This window comes from Botryllus schlosseri, chromosome 3 (assembly GCF_051294905.1).
Source record: "Botryllus schlosseri isolate E-star chromosome 3, Bs_hap1, whole genome shotgun sequence".
Lineage (NCBI taxonomy): Eukaryota > Metazoa > Chordata > Ascidiacea > Stolidobranchia > Styelidae > Botryllus > Botryllus schlosseri.
The window spans coordinates 31,171,647-31,188,733 of NC_137238.1; the positions used below are offsets into that span (position 1 = coordinate 31,171,647).

General features: G+C 40.2%; 2 protein-coding genes across 2 annotated transcripts in view; one reads left to right on the forward strand and one right to left on the reverse strand.

The window, feature by feature from the left end:
* The window catches only part of LOC145435012 (uncharacterized), a 544,696-nt gene that overhangs the window by 22,574 nt on the left and 505,035 nt on the right, over positions 1-17,087 (forward strand). The gene's annotated exons all lie outside the window — the stretch shown is intronic.
* Positions 6,355-7,301, reverse strand: LOC145436545 (uncharacterized). Its single transcript, XM_080313906.1, has one exon. The coding sequence runs from the start codon at positions 7,299-7,301 to the stop codon at positions 6,363-6,365; it is 939 nt and encodes a 312-aa protein (XP_080170032.1). The 3' UTR covers positions 6,355-6,362.

Consider the following 17,087-nt stretch of genomic DNA (forward strand, 5'->3'; position numbering starts at 1 on the left):
ACTAGTATCACATAGTTAGTCAAGTTTTCATGCTTCATATTTCTGTGAATACTAATCTAAACATAAATCATTATGCGATTAATTCATTCACTTCATGATTTAATGCCATAATTTCTGAGTTATTCTGCAATTCTTCTAGAATTTTCCTTTTCAACTCGTGTCTCACATTACGTTTAACAATTCTTCGTTGGGCACGCATATTGTATTGTTTCTTTTGACTGCAGAATTTTCGTACTAGATATATCATTATTCCAGTGAATATTGCTATAATAATAATAGCGCTTACAATGCCAGAGAGATTTTCATTTGCAAGTTCCTTGATACGCTTGACATGAGTTCTGAAGATGACGTATGAATCTATTTCCAATGAAAAATTCCTCTCCAAGGTGGATAATTTGTAAAGTTCTAGAGTCCAATTGAATGTTTCTTCATTATCACTTGGCGATACCATCCAGCTTGAATTTACATTAGGTTGAAAAGCTAAATATGTTGCCTTAGGCATATTCTTGGTACTCAACTGTTGATTTCTAGTATGATCAGGGCCCAACTCATACTTCATAGTAGTCTCATAACTACTTAGATTTAAGGGAGTGGTGTCCCAGGTTGATCTATTTGGTGCTAAAATGCTATTTTCCCAAGTGATATTCATGTGGGTTACCCGACTTCTCATAGTTGGTTTGATCTTTTCACCAGTTTCTGTTGTAGCTTGCGTAGTATATGATGCTAAAGACGTAGTATTGTGATTAGTGTTCAATTTTTCTTCAGTACTATTTCTTGTGACGTGCATGGGGCTCTGTCCACTGAAATTAGTACTTCTACTATCAGTCGTGGGTCCAATTTCAACTCTTCTAACTGACATCAATGGTTGGCTTGTTGACCTAAATGTTATTTCTTCCGTCATAATTGGATTTTGATTCGTGCTATTGGCCAAAATGGTGGTATGCTCCCAGGATCTTTTTCCAACCCTATGTATACTAGAATCAGGCGTGGCAATAATACTTATGTTGTCTTTGACCGAGCTGTTAGAATTATTCATTACAATCTTGTGAGACGTATTTGAAATTTCTACAGTACTTGCGTGTTTTGTTATGAACGTTGGAGCACTTGATTGTAATCTGTTTGTATGACTCGAGTCAGTTTGTGTCGAAACGTTGTTACCTCGCATATCTTCTTGGGTAATGGTTTCTGCAACTGAGCTGTGTTCTCCCACTGGGGTTGTTGAAATTTGTTGTAATTCTTCCGACATGTTTAATAAGTTTGATATGGGCGAGAGTAAACTCGGCTCCTCAGTTGACGAATTTATCTTTGGTTCTTTTGTTGATCTAAACGATACATTTCCATTTGTTGTTACAGTCCACTTACCGATTTGTGGTTTCATAGTTGAGTCCTCTTCGTAGTTTGTGGCGTTTGTTCCAAAACTAGGGTCGTCTTTTGATAATGCAGTAACGGCCATCATGATTGACATCGGTGTTGTATGTGTTGTAGATCGGGTGAATGTGGCATTTCTTGTGATTATATCTGTATTCTTCATTGCTTGTGTCGTAGTATTAAATACACCTGTAATAAGAATGCTTACTCTTTGTGTACTTACCTCATATGGAAGTATTATTGACGGTGTTGTGGTATTGAAATAAATTGAATTTCGCTGAGCTTCTGGCGAAAAGATGGTCGTATCTGATGCTGCTGTTGGCATGTGCATGTGCTGATCAGTTTCTCTTGTAGTCGGTGAATTAGTTGAATATTCGGACAAGGTTACCTGTGTTGGTATTTGTGATAGTAGAGCCTCGGGCCTAGTGACGTCATAGGTCTGATTTCTCCCAATAGTGATGTTTGATGATTTCAATATTGTAACAGTCGGTGTCGATAGAGACGATGTCAATACCTTCGTCCCTATTGTTGACTCTACCACTGTATATGCGCCAATTCCTATATTATCCGTAATATTTGCCACAACTGATGATGTCATTTGAGATGGTGTAATTTCGCTATTTCTCAATGTAGTCATATCTGTTTCTGGTGTGCTGGTTGTTAGCGAATCGCCTCGGGGCACAGCTTCCTTATAGGCAAAAGGAACATAAATTAAACTTCCATTTTGAAAGCTAGCTTTATAACAAATTCTTATTTCAAACAGCTCTATCTGTCGCATAGTCGCTCTCAATAGAATCATAGCTGCAGTCATCTGACTGAATGCTTTGTTTAATCGTGATACTTCTGTCGGCAACAGTCCCCTCTTTAGTCTGGAGATTTTGTTCGATAATATATTCATCGTTCTTGGAAAATTTCGTTCGCGAGACATCATTGCTCTTAATCTAGATCTTATCATGTTAATTGGTCTGGATATATTAGCGAAAATGGTAACTACCCTTTCTCGTGCTTGAAACCAACTTTCACGTAGTATTTGGCCAATTCTATTCGTATTTTCATGTCTCCATACCAAAAGGAAGGTCTGATTACTATGTTCAAATGATTCGGGAATGCGAAATCCTTTGTTTTTCATCAAAAAACCTCCATGAACATTCACAAATTGTTGTTTATTTAGTGAAGGGTCATATGTCATGTGATTTCCAAGCATAAGTTTGGCCTCAACTCCACCCATAGGCTTATTACATTTTGTCTTTCCCAGTACACGACGATGGCAATTTGGGTCATTTGCCATCATAGATGGTGTAGTTTCCTTGATTGGAATACTTCCGGTTTGTCTAAGATTTGGTCCATCACGAAAACAGTTGTCACCGTCCCCTTCTATAAGTTCAGTAGATATATTCGGGCTAGCTCTAATCCAATATATACGATTTGAAACTACTCTGTTAAAATACCCTGAGGGCCATTTATTTTCTGAGGCAGCGTATAGTACGCTAGAATTTAAAGCACTGTCCGTGTCGTTTCTTGTTACAAAATCATTGATCGTACCGTCTTGTTCTTGTATGAATATTCCAGTATCCACTATATTCATGACTGGGTTTTCTCCCTTAAATTGGCAAGCGTAACATTTTGTCAATCTTTGATCTCCAGTTGTACAAACATAGAAATTACGCATTGAGATGCTGGTTTCGAATTTCTCAGGATGCCATATTTTTACACACTTGGCAATCACTACTCGATAATCTATGAGCAAATTTATGATTAGATATTTGTATACTGTCATTACGGGAGTGTGTGCATTTCGGGGATTTGATATTGGTAAGGTTATATTATTTTCAGCCCAACGAAAAATGAAACGCGCATTAAATTTATCTGCTCTTACGTATCTGATCTTTCTATACAAATTTGCATATGCCAGAGGTGGTTCAATATAGTGAATCTTCCTCCGGCAAATACAGGTTTGCTCAAAGGTTAAAGGATCCTCCCAATATACGTTATGTTGATTTTTTCTTCCAAGATTATTTTGCAGTGTCTGACCAAAGGTTTTGACTGTTCCAAATTGACTGCTATGTCCTGTAATCATTTCGATGTGCCCATAATTAGGAGTAGTTGGTGTATCTAGTTCAAATAACCTATGTAACGGGGCATGTAATATAACTTGACTCTCATTATACCGCATCCAACGTGAAACATTTAAATCCTGCAATTTTATTAGTGACATTTCAGTAAGAGATACCTTTTTACCTTGACTCAAATTGATTAGAATCCACATGATCCCAATTATCGACTCCCAGAAGATCTTTATCTTCATGATCTCACGATTGTCGGTTAACAATACACTTTAGGCTTAAATCTAAATATAGTAGGGGTATCAGTTAATAGAAATATTTCATTTTACCTTTTGTTTCCAAATATTATCTTTGATGGTACGTTGGAGCGAGTATAGCTGTATACGTGGTCATTTCAGATCTATTGTTTCTTCCTTGAATTTCACGATGGATCCTCTTTTTGTTCGGGAATATTACTGGATAGATTTTGATCATGCAAATCAATATGCCTATGGCTGCAATCACTCCCACTATGGGCAAGACTATACTTCCAATGTCACCAAACAAAGCTTGTGTCCCTGCTCCTAGGATAGAAGTTATTCCGTGTACTCCTTCTGTGATTACAGTTTTCGCGCCGTTCGCGACACTCTGTAAAATTGTCGAAGTACCGTTTGCCAAGGTTTCGACTGCAGTTCCAACGTCGTCGAAAAATTCCTCCCCAATTATCTGATCAAGATGGCGGAAACTTATATTGCTGTTCGTGAAATTTGATGCATTGATAAAAATGCTATTATTCAAATCCTCTTGCCAGTGTCTTATTTCGATTTCAGCTTGATTGTCGATTTTTTGCAACTCCTTTCGTGTACTCTGTAATTCTAAAGCCTGGTTTTGGGAGATGTTCACATACTCATCTTTTAGTTCGATGATTTTTTCAGCAATTTCTCGCAGGCTCAAAATTCCTGATTTTATTCGTACAGCATAAGCCTTATTTTTATCGAATATAGGTCTCGCAGTTAGATTTTGCAATTGCTCCATAACTAATTGATTCAAACTCAGCTCTGCAAGTGTCATTTCTTGTACTGTTTGGATTGTAGACAAGTAACTGTCTATTTGAGCAATTATCATATTACGATTTGTCCAAATCATATTTGTAATAGTTTTAAATCTTTCCTCAGTTGCTGCATCTCGACGCATACTGGTCACAATGACTTGATTAAGTTTCTGGGCGCGTGCAATTCCAATAAGTGAGAGATCATTTAATCCGTCTGCCACTGTCTTCAAATCATTTTCGATTTTTGTGAATCGTGCGTTCATCTGAGAAGTCAGCTGGTCCATATTTTTGTTCAGAACTCCCTGAAGGTTTGACGTTACAGCCAACGTTAAAATTACAGAGAACGATAACACAAAAAGGCTAAAAAACAATCGTCTGGTTCTAGATTTTCCTGGTAGTGTGGAGTCGCTTTGTTCCAATCCAGTCTTCTTCCCCCCTAAAATTACAAATGGTTTCCCAGGATACCTTCTCTCATTTGACTGTGAATCGTATTTAATTTGATCCCAAAACGCCAATTTCATATTCAAACCTCCAACAGGATCATTGCAGATAGCCCTATTGCCTTGAATTCTTCTGATACACGATTGATCCTGCTTCAACATGGAAGGGTATTGTAGGTATATTGGCAGAGCTCCTGCTATTTTCGTTGGTGTAGGCCCATCGCGATATTCGAAACCGTACTTATTAATGTAGCTAGGATAGACCCAGATCATATTTTTTGGCAATGTAGGCTTATCGCCTGCCATGTCTCTCAACCATACGGGGGCTGAAGGATGATAGTTGCGTAATCCAGGTGCGAAATCCATTTCTTTGTTCAATGTGACATGAAGGTTCCTTGTTGAATCTTCTTCTTGCAGTATTATCTTGCTTGCGTGTGGCTCGAAACTTACTACCAGTCCTCTGACCGTACAGATAGTACACTGTAAAAATTGCCATAAGCGGACACAGTCCACGAAGTCGGTAGAACTATCATTGTATATATTTCTCTGTCTCATTATTTCTTCGGTTCTAACTTGTTCAGTTATACAACTGATTTTGATACTTGAATAACTAGCAAACATTTTCAAGGCTTTCAATTTGTACTTCATAATTGCTATTTGATATAAACCAAGCGGGTTCCAATCTCGAATGTTTCTTGATGTTTCAGAAAAGCGCCAGGCCAATCTGACATTGTGGCCTGTCGGTCTAACGTAAACTATTTCTGATTCCAGGGCCTTGAGCTTCAAATCAGGAGTGATGTATTCCTTTTCGCGCCCACAAACACAGGTATGTTCAAATTTGTCAAGGCTATTCCAGTATTTCCCGGTTGGATATAAGTATTCTTGCAATGTGATCTTTTCGGCTTTGACATATCCAAAGGTCGACGAAAAAAAGAGGCCCGGATTTGTAAAATTATGAGTCACATTTTTAATTTCCCAACACTGTGAAAGTGATATATGTTCCCAAACCGACGAATTCAGTCTGGCCCAGTCTTTTGGTAATTCTCTAGGCAGCCGACCGAGTTGGGCCTGGGTTATCGTCCCAGCTCGGTCTTCATAGCCTGATGGCATATCCGTGGTCGATGCATACATTAAACCGTCTTCATGGCCTGAGGGCATATTCGTGCTCGAAGCATTAGCTATACTGCAGTGTACTTTCGTCTCTTCAAACCGGATATGCAGTAGAATAATTGCATAAATAACATTATTGTAGTGATAACCAATAACAGAAATGAATTCCATTCTCCACTGAGGGGTACGGCTGGCAATTTCATTCAATTAAAAATAGGACTTTCTATTATTATATTACAATTTCTGTAAAATATAATAATAATTTGTTTGATATCTTGATTTCAAGTAACTCAATGTTTTGTAGGGTCTATTCTTGATGTTAAACGTTAGTTGACTGGCATCAGGGAGGTTTCAAACTTCACTTCCCATATAGTATTTTGGATTATTTGCTATTGCTTCAAGTATGCGCATAAAATGATCCTCTTTTGGGTACATTCTCCCCCAGAGGAATTGGTCGATAAAACTTGGAATCAATCTTCGACTTACGCCGTTTTGTAGCTTCAATAGCTCTTTAGCCTGACGCCAGAACGATTCAATGTGATTCGTATGAAAAAGCGTCACCGGGTCTACATAGTGTAACGAGTGGTTTATCACCCTGTGCTTATACCCCATCCCTCCCCAGTCACTGAGAGAACGATATGAAGAAAACGCGTCGGTTCTGATGGTTGTTCCTGCTTTCACATTGCGCAATGTTATCTCTTTCAGATTTTCCGTCGTTCTACCTGACTCTGGGACCAGTTCTACAAAAGCTTCTTTAGAGACGAGATCTACGGCCCCGTAGATCCACACCGCTTTCACTGGACGGCCTTGTCGGTTGCCTGCCTTTCTACGAGCGACCACCGATTCATCTGCTGCAATTTCGCTATTCGGTCCGCCGATAGGCCCCTTCCTATCTATGAGGTCTGCAGAGCATATTTCTCGCAAGAAATTGGCCCAGTCTACTATTGCTCTTTTTGAAATTTCAGCCTCAAAAGAGATTCGTCGTTGTGGAGTACGAGAAGCCCAATAGTACGTTAGTATAACCAGTTGGATGAGCCCCAAGTTGCTCTTCTCAAAAAATGAATATTTGCGGATAGCGGTCGTAGTCCGGCACTTTGAGTCCGGACATCGCCATCGGATTCCGTCGGCTGTACAGGAAGTTCTTTCCTCGGTCATTATGCTTCCACATCTTTGGCAGTCCATCCTGGAGGCCAGTAAACGGTGTTTTCTTAAAAATGCTATGCATTTATCCAAATCGGTGATTATTCCCATTCTTGCCAAATATCGCATGTTCATCTTGGGGTTCGCCATTCCTGCAAAGGGGACCTTTGGGACTTATCTGACCCACGATTGCTTATACGTGATGTAAATTAAATGCTTGTTGTTCTTCCTTTATAATCAGTTGTTGCGATATGCTTGAATTTGAATTAACATGCACGTTTTATATTTTAGAAGTTTTGAATTTGCAACTGCCCGGGGGCAAGTTAGCCTATTTTTTGACATTATTGGTATACGTGACATCAATTTTTAGATAAGATCAAACACTCATTTTCACAAATTGGTTTCTCTTTTTTTACATAGTTATGATCACCTTGTGTCTTATTTAAACACATAACGGTAAATCTAGCACTTGATCCCCGTTCTGATCGTCCGTCCGTAAATTTCAACAACTCAAGCAATTCCGTATTCCTTCACTGCATCGCTACCATACCATACGGCATCAGCAAGCAACTCAAAACAATAACAACTGGCCTCGGTTCCGTGTTGAACTCGCTACAGCGACGAAGTAGACAGTAATTACTCGCAACTAACGGACTTGGCCGAGCGCGGCGCCAAATTGACATTTGAAACCGAATTAAGACCGCCGACGTCTGGCGTCTTGAGCAAGTCAATCACTGGCCTTAAGCCAGGTCTAAATTAAGACAACTTTTTGAAACCCACCCTAAGTGTCAGATCAGCGCACATCTCTACCATACTCGAACTTAGTAACGAAATTGCTGCCATAATCATTGAGTGTCAACCTTGAGACTTGGCACAGCGTTCGATACTAAAATCAAGATATACCATGTAAAAGTTCATGACGGATCTAGCTAAGGAGTATCGTTAAAATCAATGGAGACCAATACCGGCTTTGCGTGAAATATGTTTGCGATACATGACCGACCAGCACACACTCGACTTTGGAAACGGAATTACTACCCTAAACTTTGAGTAGAAACCCTGAAACTTAGGACAGTGTTAAATACCACCATCACGACATGACATACCAAGTTTCAAGAATTATCATGGTGTGAAACACCATCAAAATCGACCTGTACCAGCAACGGTCGACTCAACGCATATCACGGTATCCGAGTTCAGATATAGATACGATTGTTACATCACACCTTAGGGGCGAGCAAGCATATTTGCCCCGGTTGCTCGGCCATTTTACGAATAGTAGAGAGTAAAGCAACGTTTCTTAATTGTGCGCAGCTTTGAGAGAATAGATAGTGAAAGCTTGTTATGAGCGCTACCGGGGCAAGCCCCGGCTAGGCATTCACAAAGCGAAAACACAGCAGAGAATTCGATTTTCGCGGAGACTTCGCTATGTATGGGCATTTGCAAGCGAAAGCACAAGAAGAACGCGGGTTTCGCTGTGATCTCGATATATATTGAGCGCTGTGCGTCTATAAATGGTTAAATTGTTATTGAACAGAATTTTAGGTGGGGCAATGCCCCAGTTGCCCTATAGGACGAGCCGCCACTGCTTTCAACCAAAGATGTCATAATGGCGTGGAAAATGTAATATATGAAAAAGGTTCACAGTGTAGAACCTACTAAGGTTCGTTTTTATATGAAAAAGGTTCACAGTGTATAACCTACTAAGTTTCGTTTGTGAACGTAAACTTCAAAATTTGTGAGGTTCACCCACAGAACGCGAACGTGAATTCGTGAACCTCACGTTCACGACATCCTTACAGTATAGCATATCTAATGATTGTCATATTAAATCATTCGCACGATGTAGTATACCTTTTTCGTGTCAATTGTTCACAGCGGGTTTTTGCAGATCGGGATTAATTCCGCTATGCGTCTTCAGTTTTGGATGAATGTGATATATACAAACCTTCTGCTAAAACGGTGTGGCAATCTTGCTGTGTCGAGAGGATACAGACCATAATCATTCAGCACTATTGAGAAAGCCTCGTGACACGTCGGTGATATCATTCGGTCGCAAATGGAATACGTTCTGTGCTGGTAAATACATTCTTGAAAGCACAATGCAGCCTACATCACACCGACCATACAGGTAGGACGTCGGTAATCAGCGTACTACGCTGGCTCAACCAATGAATTGAAAATTTAACCGAATTCAAAATAGGCATCGTTGTCTAAGGTAAGACGTTGTGATTCTACAATGTACATTAGAGTTGTTCAAAATTTGGAAAATGTTTGGAATTCTGCGTGTCCATCGCTTATTCTTTAGATTATTGTTAAAAAACAATAATGGGCTTGAAAGAAGCTCCCAGGAAAGCCGCTAACATTTGTCTAAATGCGTTTGAAAGTCGTTGTTGAAGAGTGGGCGGGCAACCGACAGCAGAGGCGGGCAATCACGAAACCACGGTTCTTGATTGGGTAATCGGCTAAGCTTCACTGATTACTGCAACAGCTGACACGGATTCGGGAGCTTCGCTTTACTAAATTGAAAGTCTGTTTTGCTGAGTTAGAGTCTGTTAGTAGCGGCTGTGGTTCTGTACAAGCGCGTTGTGTGTTGATGAGTCATTAGTAGTACACTGTAACACGTGTTCTTTGAATGTTTCAGAGTCGATAGCAGTAGTTTATGCTTTGGAGCAACAATAGTGCAGTCATGGCAGAGGCAAAACGGCGCACATGCGCAGCGAGCGCACAATTGCACACATGCCGCAGCGAAGAACAAGATCCAAATCTGAGCAGTACTTGGTCGGATATACTTGCGATTACATCTGTGGCTCGAGATTACCTACTATACGAGAAGTAATGAGTTACTTGCTGCATCTGAAAGAGCATTGTCCTCAGTCAACCCCTACTCATGAACTATGTACTGTGGTGGTGGATGATGTAATGACAGTGTGGAAAATGGCGAGAATTGCGACAATGCAGAAATCACATGTGGTGCAATCACTTCAAAACCTGCACGAAAGATGGCGTGATCTGAAGAAGAATCCGAAACAGGAAAGTGATCCCAAGGGTAAGAGGAGAAAATTCACTGATGATTTGGACAAGCTGTGGGATATTGGAAGTAGAGATGCCATAACAACAATAAAAAATGACATTTATCCATCACATGAAAGAAAGTTTGAAGACATTGCATTTTATGAAGATCAACGGCAATCTCGCCAGTCAATAATGTTGGGAAGAGACAAAATTCTGGCTGAAGACCTCTAAAAGAAAACAGCAGCCATTGCAGATCAAACTGTTGAAAACGTTTCACACGACTCAAGTTGTGACTATGTTGTTTTAGCATCATCGTCATCTTCAAAAGAGGGTGACAGTTTGAGTTCGAGTTATGACTATGATGCTGATGTTGGACTTGGCACCTCGACCCAATCCATTAAACTGATGGCACCTAAAAATATTATGAAAAATACGCATGTTTCCCAAGCTCTGGATCGATTGCAAGTAACTGACAACGATGCAACGATGCTGATGGGAGCATTTATTAAGGCTTGTGGAGGAGATATAGCCATGTTCTCCCTGTCAAGATCTTCAACGAAGAGAGCCAGGGAAACAAATCGCCTGGAAATATCTCAGGACATTTTGGAAAAATTTGCCGAAAATAGACCACAGCATGTTGCCATTCATTGGGATGGAAAGCTCACAGAGGATAGATTAGGAAATCGATATGAAGCTTTGTCAATTGTTCTATCTTGTCAACCTCAATACTCGGAAGGAAAACTACTTGGAATTCAGAAGATACAAAATGCGGCAGGTCAGACACAAGCTAAAACTACTTTCGACATGATTAAAAAGTGGGATATACAAGATGCTGTAACAGCTTTGGTTTTTGACACCACAGCAAGCAACAGCGGCTGGAAGAAGGGTGCAGCGAAGATCCTTGAGGACCTTCTAGGAAAGAAGGTTTTTTACCATGCGTGTCGGCACCATGTGTATGAGCTAGTAGTCAAAGACGTCTGGAAATGTTTATTTGGAAAAGCAACAACCGGACCAGAGAACACATGGTTTGCCCACCTTAAGAAGAGCTGGAATAGTCTTGACAGAAAACAGCAATTCAAGACTCTGACTATTCCTATATGCTTTAAAGAACGAGCAGCAATGACAGTTGAGAACTTCAAGCTACTACTCGCCAGAAAAGATTTCTTCACACGGGATGACTACAAACAATGTGTGACTAATGCTCTTGCTCTTCTCGGTGCAGATGGAGATATACATCATCACAAACCTGGTGCAACACACCATGCAAGGTGGATGGGCACAATTCTGTATGCTCAGAAGATGTTCATGTGGGCTGATCAGTTACATTACAAATCTGAAGAAGTGGAACTGCTGCATCGCTTCAATTTATTTTTAGTTCTCTTCTATATCCTTGCCTGGGTTGCTTCCAGCATCGGTCGTGATGCAGCCGGTAATGACTTGAGATTCATCCAGGACATGTTGAGTTACAAGGAACATGATGAACAAGTTTCCAAAGCTGCTTCACAAAAGCTTTTAAAGCATGACTGGTATATCGTGGAGGAAACCGCTGTATATGCCTTGTTTTCGCCGAGTGAAAGCAATGAAACCCGAGAAAATATGGCAAAGACGCTCCTACAGGTAGAGCGAACTTCAAGTTTCAGGAGAGGCCCGCCCTCGTTGAATGCAACTGTACGTATCAACAAGGACACTACTTTGTCTGATTTTATTGGGCCACAGTCGTGGTACATATTTGATGTTTTTGAATGCTCTGGGGCGTGGCTAGCTCAACCGGTTGATGTTTGGCACTTATCAGATTCCTACACCAGAATGAGCTCCTACATCAGTTCTGTCAAAGTCGTTAATGATGCCGCAGAACGAGGTGTAAAGCTAAGCACAGACTATGCTGCAATCTTGACCGACAATGAACAACAAAGAGAAAGTCTGCTTCAAGCTGTGGAACAGCATAGGAAGACACTTGGAGACAGCAGGAAGTCAACTCTAATCAAAAGCCTGTAATCTGCAACTTGTGCCTGACAATGCAACACTGATCTGCAATGTCTGATTTTAATGTCTTTTGTAAATAGTGCTTTTCGCCTTCATTCAATTGTGAATAAAAAGTGTAATATGCGTTTGTTTATGGGTGAGACGTCGACCAGTCATAACAAGTACTACTGAGATGTTGACTCCTGGTGGTAAATTTTTTTGAGTTTCACTCACTGTCAGTAACTTTTGGAAAGGTAGCAAACTAGCAATATGCATGCATCTAGTTTATTCGTATCTCAACTAGCGAGAGCACCTGTGCAATACATAGCACTTTCTGCAGGTAGATATTAACTTAGGTGGTTGCGATGTTGTACTATGGACTCTTGGTGACAACATTAACAAAGGCAATATATCATGTCCGTAATGCCACCAACAGAAACGACTGCACAACAGCACGCAAAAATCGTTACCAGCAGTGTTCACAAAGTCGGTCTTTCAGCCAATCATTAGCTTATTATTACCGGCTTCAACCAATCAGGATTAATGGCTTCTCTTTGCCCGCCCACTTCATCGATTCCCCGCCCACTCGCCGACGGCCACTTTCAAACGCATTTAGACAAATGTTAGCGGCTCTCCTGCGAGCTTCTTTCAAGCCCATTATTGTTTTTTAACAATAATCTACAGAATAAGCGATGGACACGCAGAATTCCAAACATTTTCCAAATTTTGAACAACCCTAATGTACATGTATACCAGTGGTCTCAAACACACGGCCCCTGTCGGCATTATGGATTTTCAAGTATTCGACAATATTTAACTTGCACATATCTTATTTCTGATTTGAGAACTTAAAATGCACTCTAAAACTACGGCAAAAACCTGAAGTTACTCATCAAACTTCGCTCCCACAAACTTCGCTACCATGCTTTGGAAGATCAGCTAAAATGTGAGATTACCCGTAGCGTTTAGCTATCGAAGCAGGTCGGTATGGAAACCATTGCCATATTAGGCTAAACTGCTCAAATGCTCTGATATCAGATTCGTCTTTGTTACGTTCTAAAATTTCCCACCTATAGATGTGGCACGTCAAATGTCCGCTAGCTACAAAATTAATACGCGACAGTTTTTACGAGGTCATGATGCATTTGTCTTCTTGCATGGTGCCTATAACTCATTATTTCGACAAATCTTGTCAAGTATAAATCAAGAAGTTTCTTCAAATATTTACAAATATGACAAGTGGCAAGCGTAAATATTACAATAGTAAATCACATTTTCACGATGTGTATGGAATGCCCATCTGTAAGGTCCGTCAAATAAGACCCCCTTGGAAATACATAGAATAGCCCTATTTAATACTGCGGCCCGCGGCGCCATCAAAAACTAGGAAATTGTCCCGCAAGTGCATTTGCGTTTGAGACCCCTGTTGTATATACTATAAATTCAGATATCTAAGGACTTCAATATCATTTGGACAGAGGCAAAAGACGCTTAACAATACTACCCCTTTCGAAGAGATCACAATTACAAGAGTGAATAAAAATCATTCCGGATTGATGACATTTCAAAAAGCGGGTTCAGAAAGTAACCTCTTAGGTGACGAGATAGAGTAGGGTATGATCCACTGCTGAAACATCAATGAGTTGTCGGTTCGAGGTCGACTCCAGAATTCCCATCCAAATGTTGGAGGTCTATCCAGGCTCCTTATCGCCATCTACTCCGCGTGAGCGGTGTCTTAAGAAACCTAGAAGTGGGCTGTGCTACAAGTCGGCAGATATGGAAAGATAATAGCGAATATCGGCCTAGTGTATGGCCATTGTAGTCGAAAGAAAAAACATCAGAAACAACAACAACCATCGAATAAATCATTGTACCCCTAGACCAAATTTACTTGTGAAACTAATTCTTTGCGTACTTTTCGAAGTTTAAATTTTTACACTGTTGAAAGGTCTTTGAAATTGATAATTGATCTTTCCACTCGGGCCGAAACAGCACTTCGTCAGCCCTCCCCTCCCCCCAAAAAAACGTCGGTCTTGCGCCCCCATAGGATGATAAAGCAAACTTCTGGGGGCTTCGCACCCCAGACCACACATCACAATATACGTTTTCACAGTAACTTTATGCTATGGCAAACGATATTGAAATCACCCAAACGTACTAAACTAAAAGATGCACACGATTTCAAATTGGCATTTCGTAACTTGCAAATAATTTTTCTCTACGGGATTGCATTTGTCTTGTGGGGTTCAGATTGCCAGGACATAGGAACATTCGGCGCCAGCCATTGCGGAGCCTATATAGACAATTATAATTGTATATATATCGAAGTTTTCGGTCAGCATAAAGGCAGTCCTTTTCGGCCAAGGTTTTCTCGCTTGCGATCGTTCTGGCACACTTCTTGAAGTCGCATTTTACATGGCCTAAAACTTCATGTGTCTTGGTGCGTCGTGGCGTGGTTTGGGGTGCTGTAGTTACGGTCCTTCTTCTACTATTTGCATTTGAGTAGGCATTTATGGCGTTACTGCTTCTTATATAACAACACTCACTACTGTCACCACTTCTGAAACACAGTGATCGTTTTCACGCGTCCGACGCAGAATGTTTCGTTTGATTTAACAAGTACATGAAATTCATTCACTTCGTGTCGGTGAGTAAATCAGGCCACCAAAGTTCATTGAAAACCCGTTACGTTAGCTATCAATCAGCCGGGTGTTTACGCGACGAGCGCACTTTTATCAAGTGGAGTTGAGTCATATATCTGAGCAGCTGCAGCCACATCGAGCCGTATTCCTGTTGCTGAGTATCAAAGTTACCGTGACACTCCGCATGCACAATCCCAGCAAACACGAGATATATGTCGGACATGTTCGGATATCTTTTTGTTATCCTAATTATCTCAAAATTGTGTTTGTGCATATCTTGTCCGGAAACGTATCTTGAGTACATCTTTTTCTTATCCTACAAATTTCGTCAAAATGCCGAAAATACATTTGTGAGGAATCAAATTCGATTATTGTTTCATTTTATGGTATAATTTATCTATACTATCAATTTTATTGATGTCTTACTCTTATGGGGTGATATGTCACCATAATTGCCACTATCGAATCATAGCAATTTACATCGTTGTAAATTGCTATGATCGAATGTTTTTCCTTTTGTCACACGCCGCTTTCGCGTGAGTTTGCAGATATTTTGATTCTTGGCCATCCCAAATTTTGGAATCCGAATCCAGGCGGCAATTTGAAAATCTTATGAATTCTGGGTAACCCGAAAAACTGCTGCCAAAATAATGCTATACTATTTGATAGTTCAATAGAAAAATCCTGCTACAATCCGACTGTCAAAGCAAATTCAGAATCCGGATCTACTCCGGCTACGTTGAAAACCATCCGGCTGCTCATCCGTACCAGAGATGCCACTCCTGGGTTTTTCCACCCAGATCTGGGTTTTTCGAGCAACACCTGGGTTTCTGGGTTTTTGTGCTTGAAATCTGGGTTTTTTTCAACATCATGTTTGTCAGGTCAATTTTACGGCGCAAAATTGATTATTAGCTTAGTAAGATCTTATAATATCGACAGATTCTACTGTGATTGAGTCTAAACTAAAGAGATCTATTTACTATTATAATGAGAGGTCTTGGCGTGATGAGAGAGCTTAATTGAATACTGACTACTAGGTCGCAGAAAGTCATTTTCACAAGGCAAATCTGGAGCATTTGTTTTTCAATTCAATAGGATTTAGGACTTGAATACTAGCGCTGCAACAAATTCGTTGTGTGTCAGTAAATAGTATGTAACTGCTGTAAAGTATACAATTAATGCACATGGAGAGGCCAAATGTTGATCTAACTAATTTACCATGTTGACATCAGAGTATATTCACTTTGAACAGGGACACTCAAAGAGACAGTTTGGGCACCCGGGCAAGTTATTCAGAGGGAGAGGGGTTTGTCAAACTCAAATGTACCCTTAATTTCATGATCGACTAAACATCCCAGATAAAAGTGCTTGTCCCAGGTTTAATGAATCGAAAGCTATTTTTAATCTATCTGGTCAGCTCACAGTCACTGGAACTATACCCTAAAATCATCCTCATCATAGATGGGGATTAGCATTGTGACAAACATTACGAATATATAATAAACTACGTATTGACCCCCCCCCCTCCATACCGAATGCCCGTAGCAATGTGGCGAGAGGAAAACATCATATTTCGATGAATTTACTTATTTAACTGAGCAAAATGTATTGTATACTATGAAAATGAACAGTTGGGATTTCAAAATCAAGCGCTAAAACTTCTTCTATGTCCGTATAACTGTCATTGATGACTCTCAGTCACTGTTTTGCAGCTATATATAATATTAATTTGAGTGAAATATAGGATCTGGGTTTTTCTGGGTTTTTTCAACGTCCAAATCTGGGTTTTTCCAAGATATCTCAGTGGCATCTCTGATCCGTACTCCGTAGTGTCGCCGTCTAGTCGTCGTAGCCGAGTGACTCAATGGCTTGAGGCACTTTCTCCCCACGCGAACACCCGTTGCGGCGCGCAGGTTTCAAACCGTCAGACAAAAGACAGAAGCGCTCTGATAATGGCGGCTGCAGTGCAGATAACGTTGTCGTTTTGGTTTTAGTAGCGTTCAGGGAAATCGCAGTTAATCGAGGCTAATCCAAGCATATTTCTATATAAGAATACCGAAAACTTCACTGTGCAAGGTAATTTATATATGCTTCTTATATAATCATAGTGAAGGATTTGCTGTACCTGTAAATGAATATAGGTGGGTATTAGTCGATCAATAAATCGAGCAATCATTTGCTGTTGTGCTTTTTGTTGAACAAGAACAACCGGTTGCTGTTGCTGTAATACATAAAAGCTGGAAAACCAATGTAGAAGTGATCTCATTGATTCCTAGCTTATATCTTATGAATTGTGCGAAATTGTTTGTATCTATAA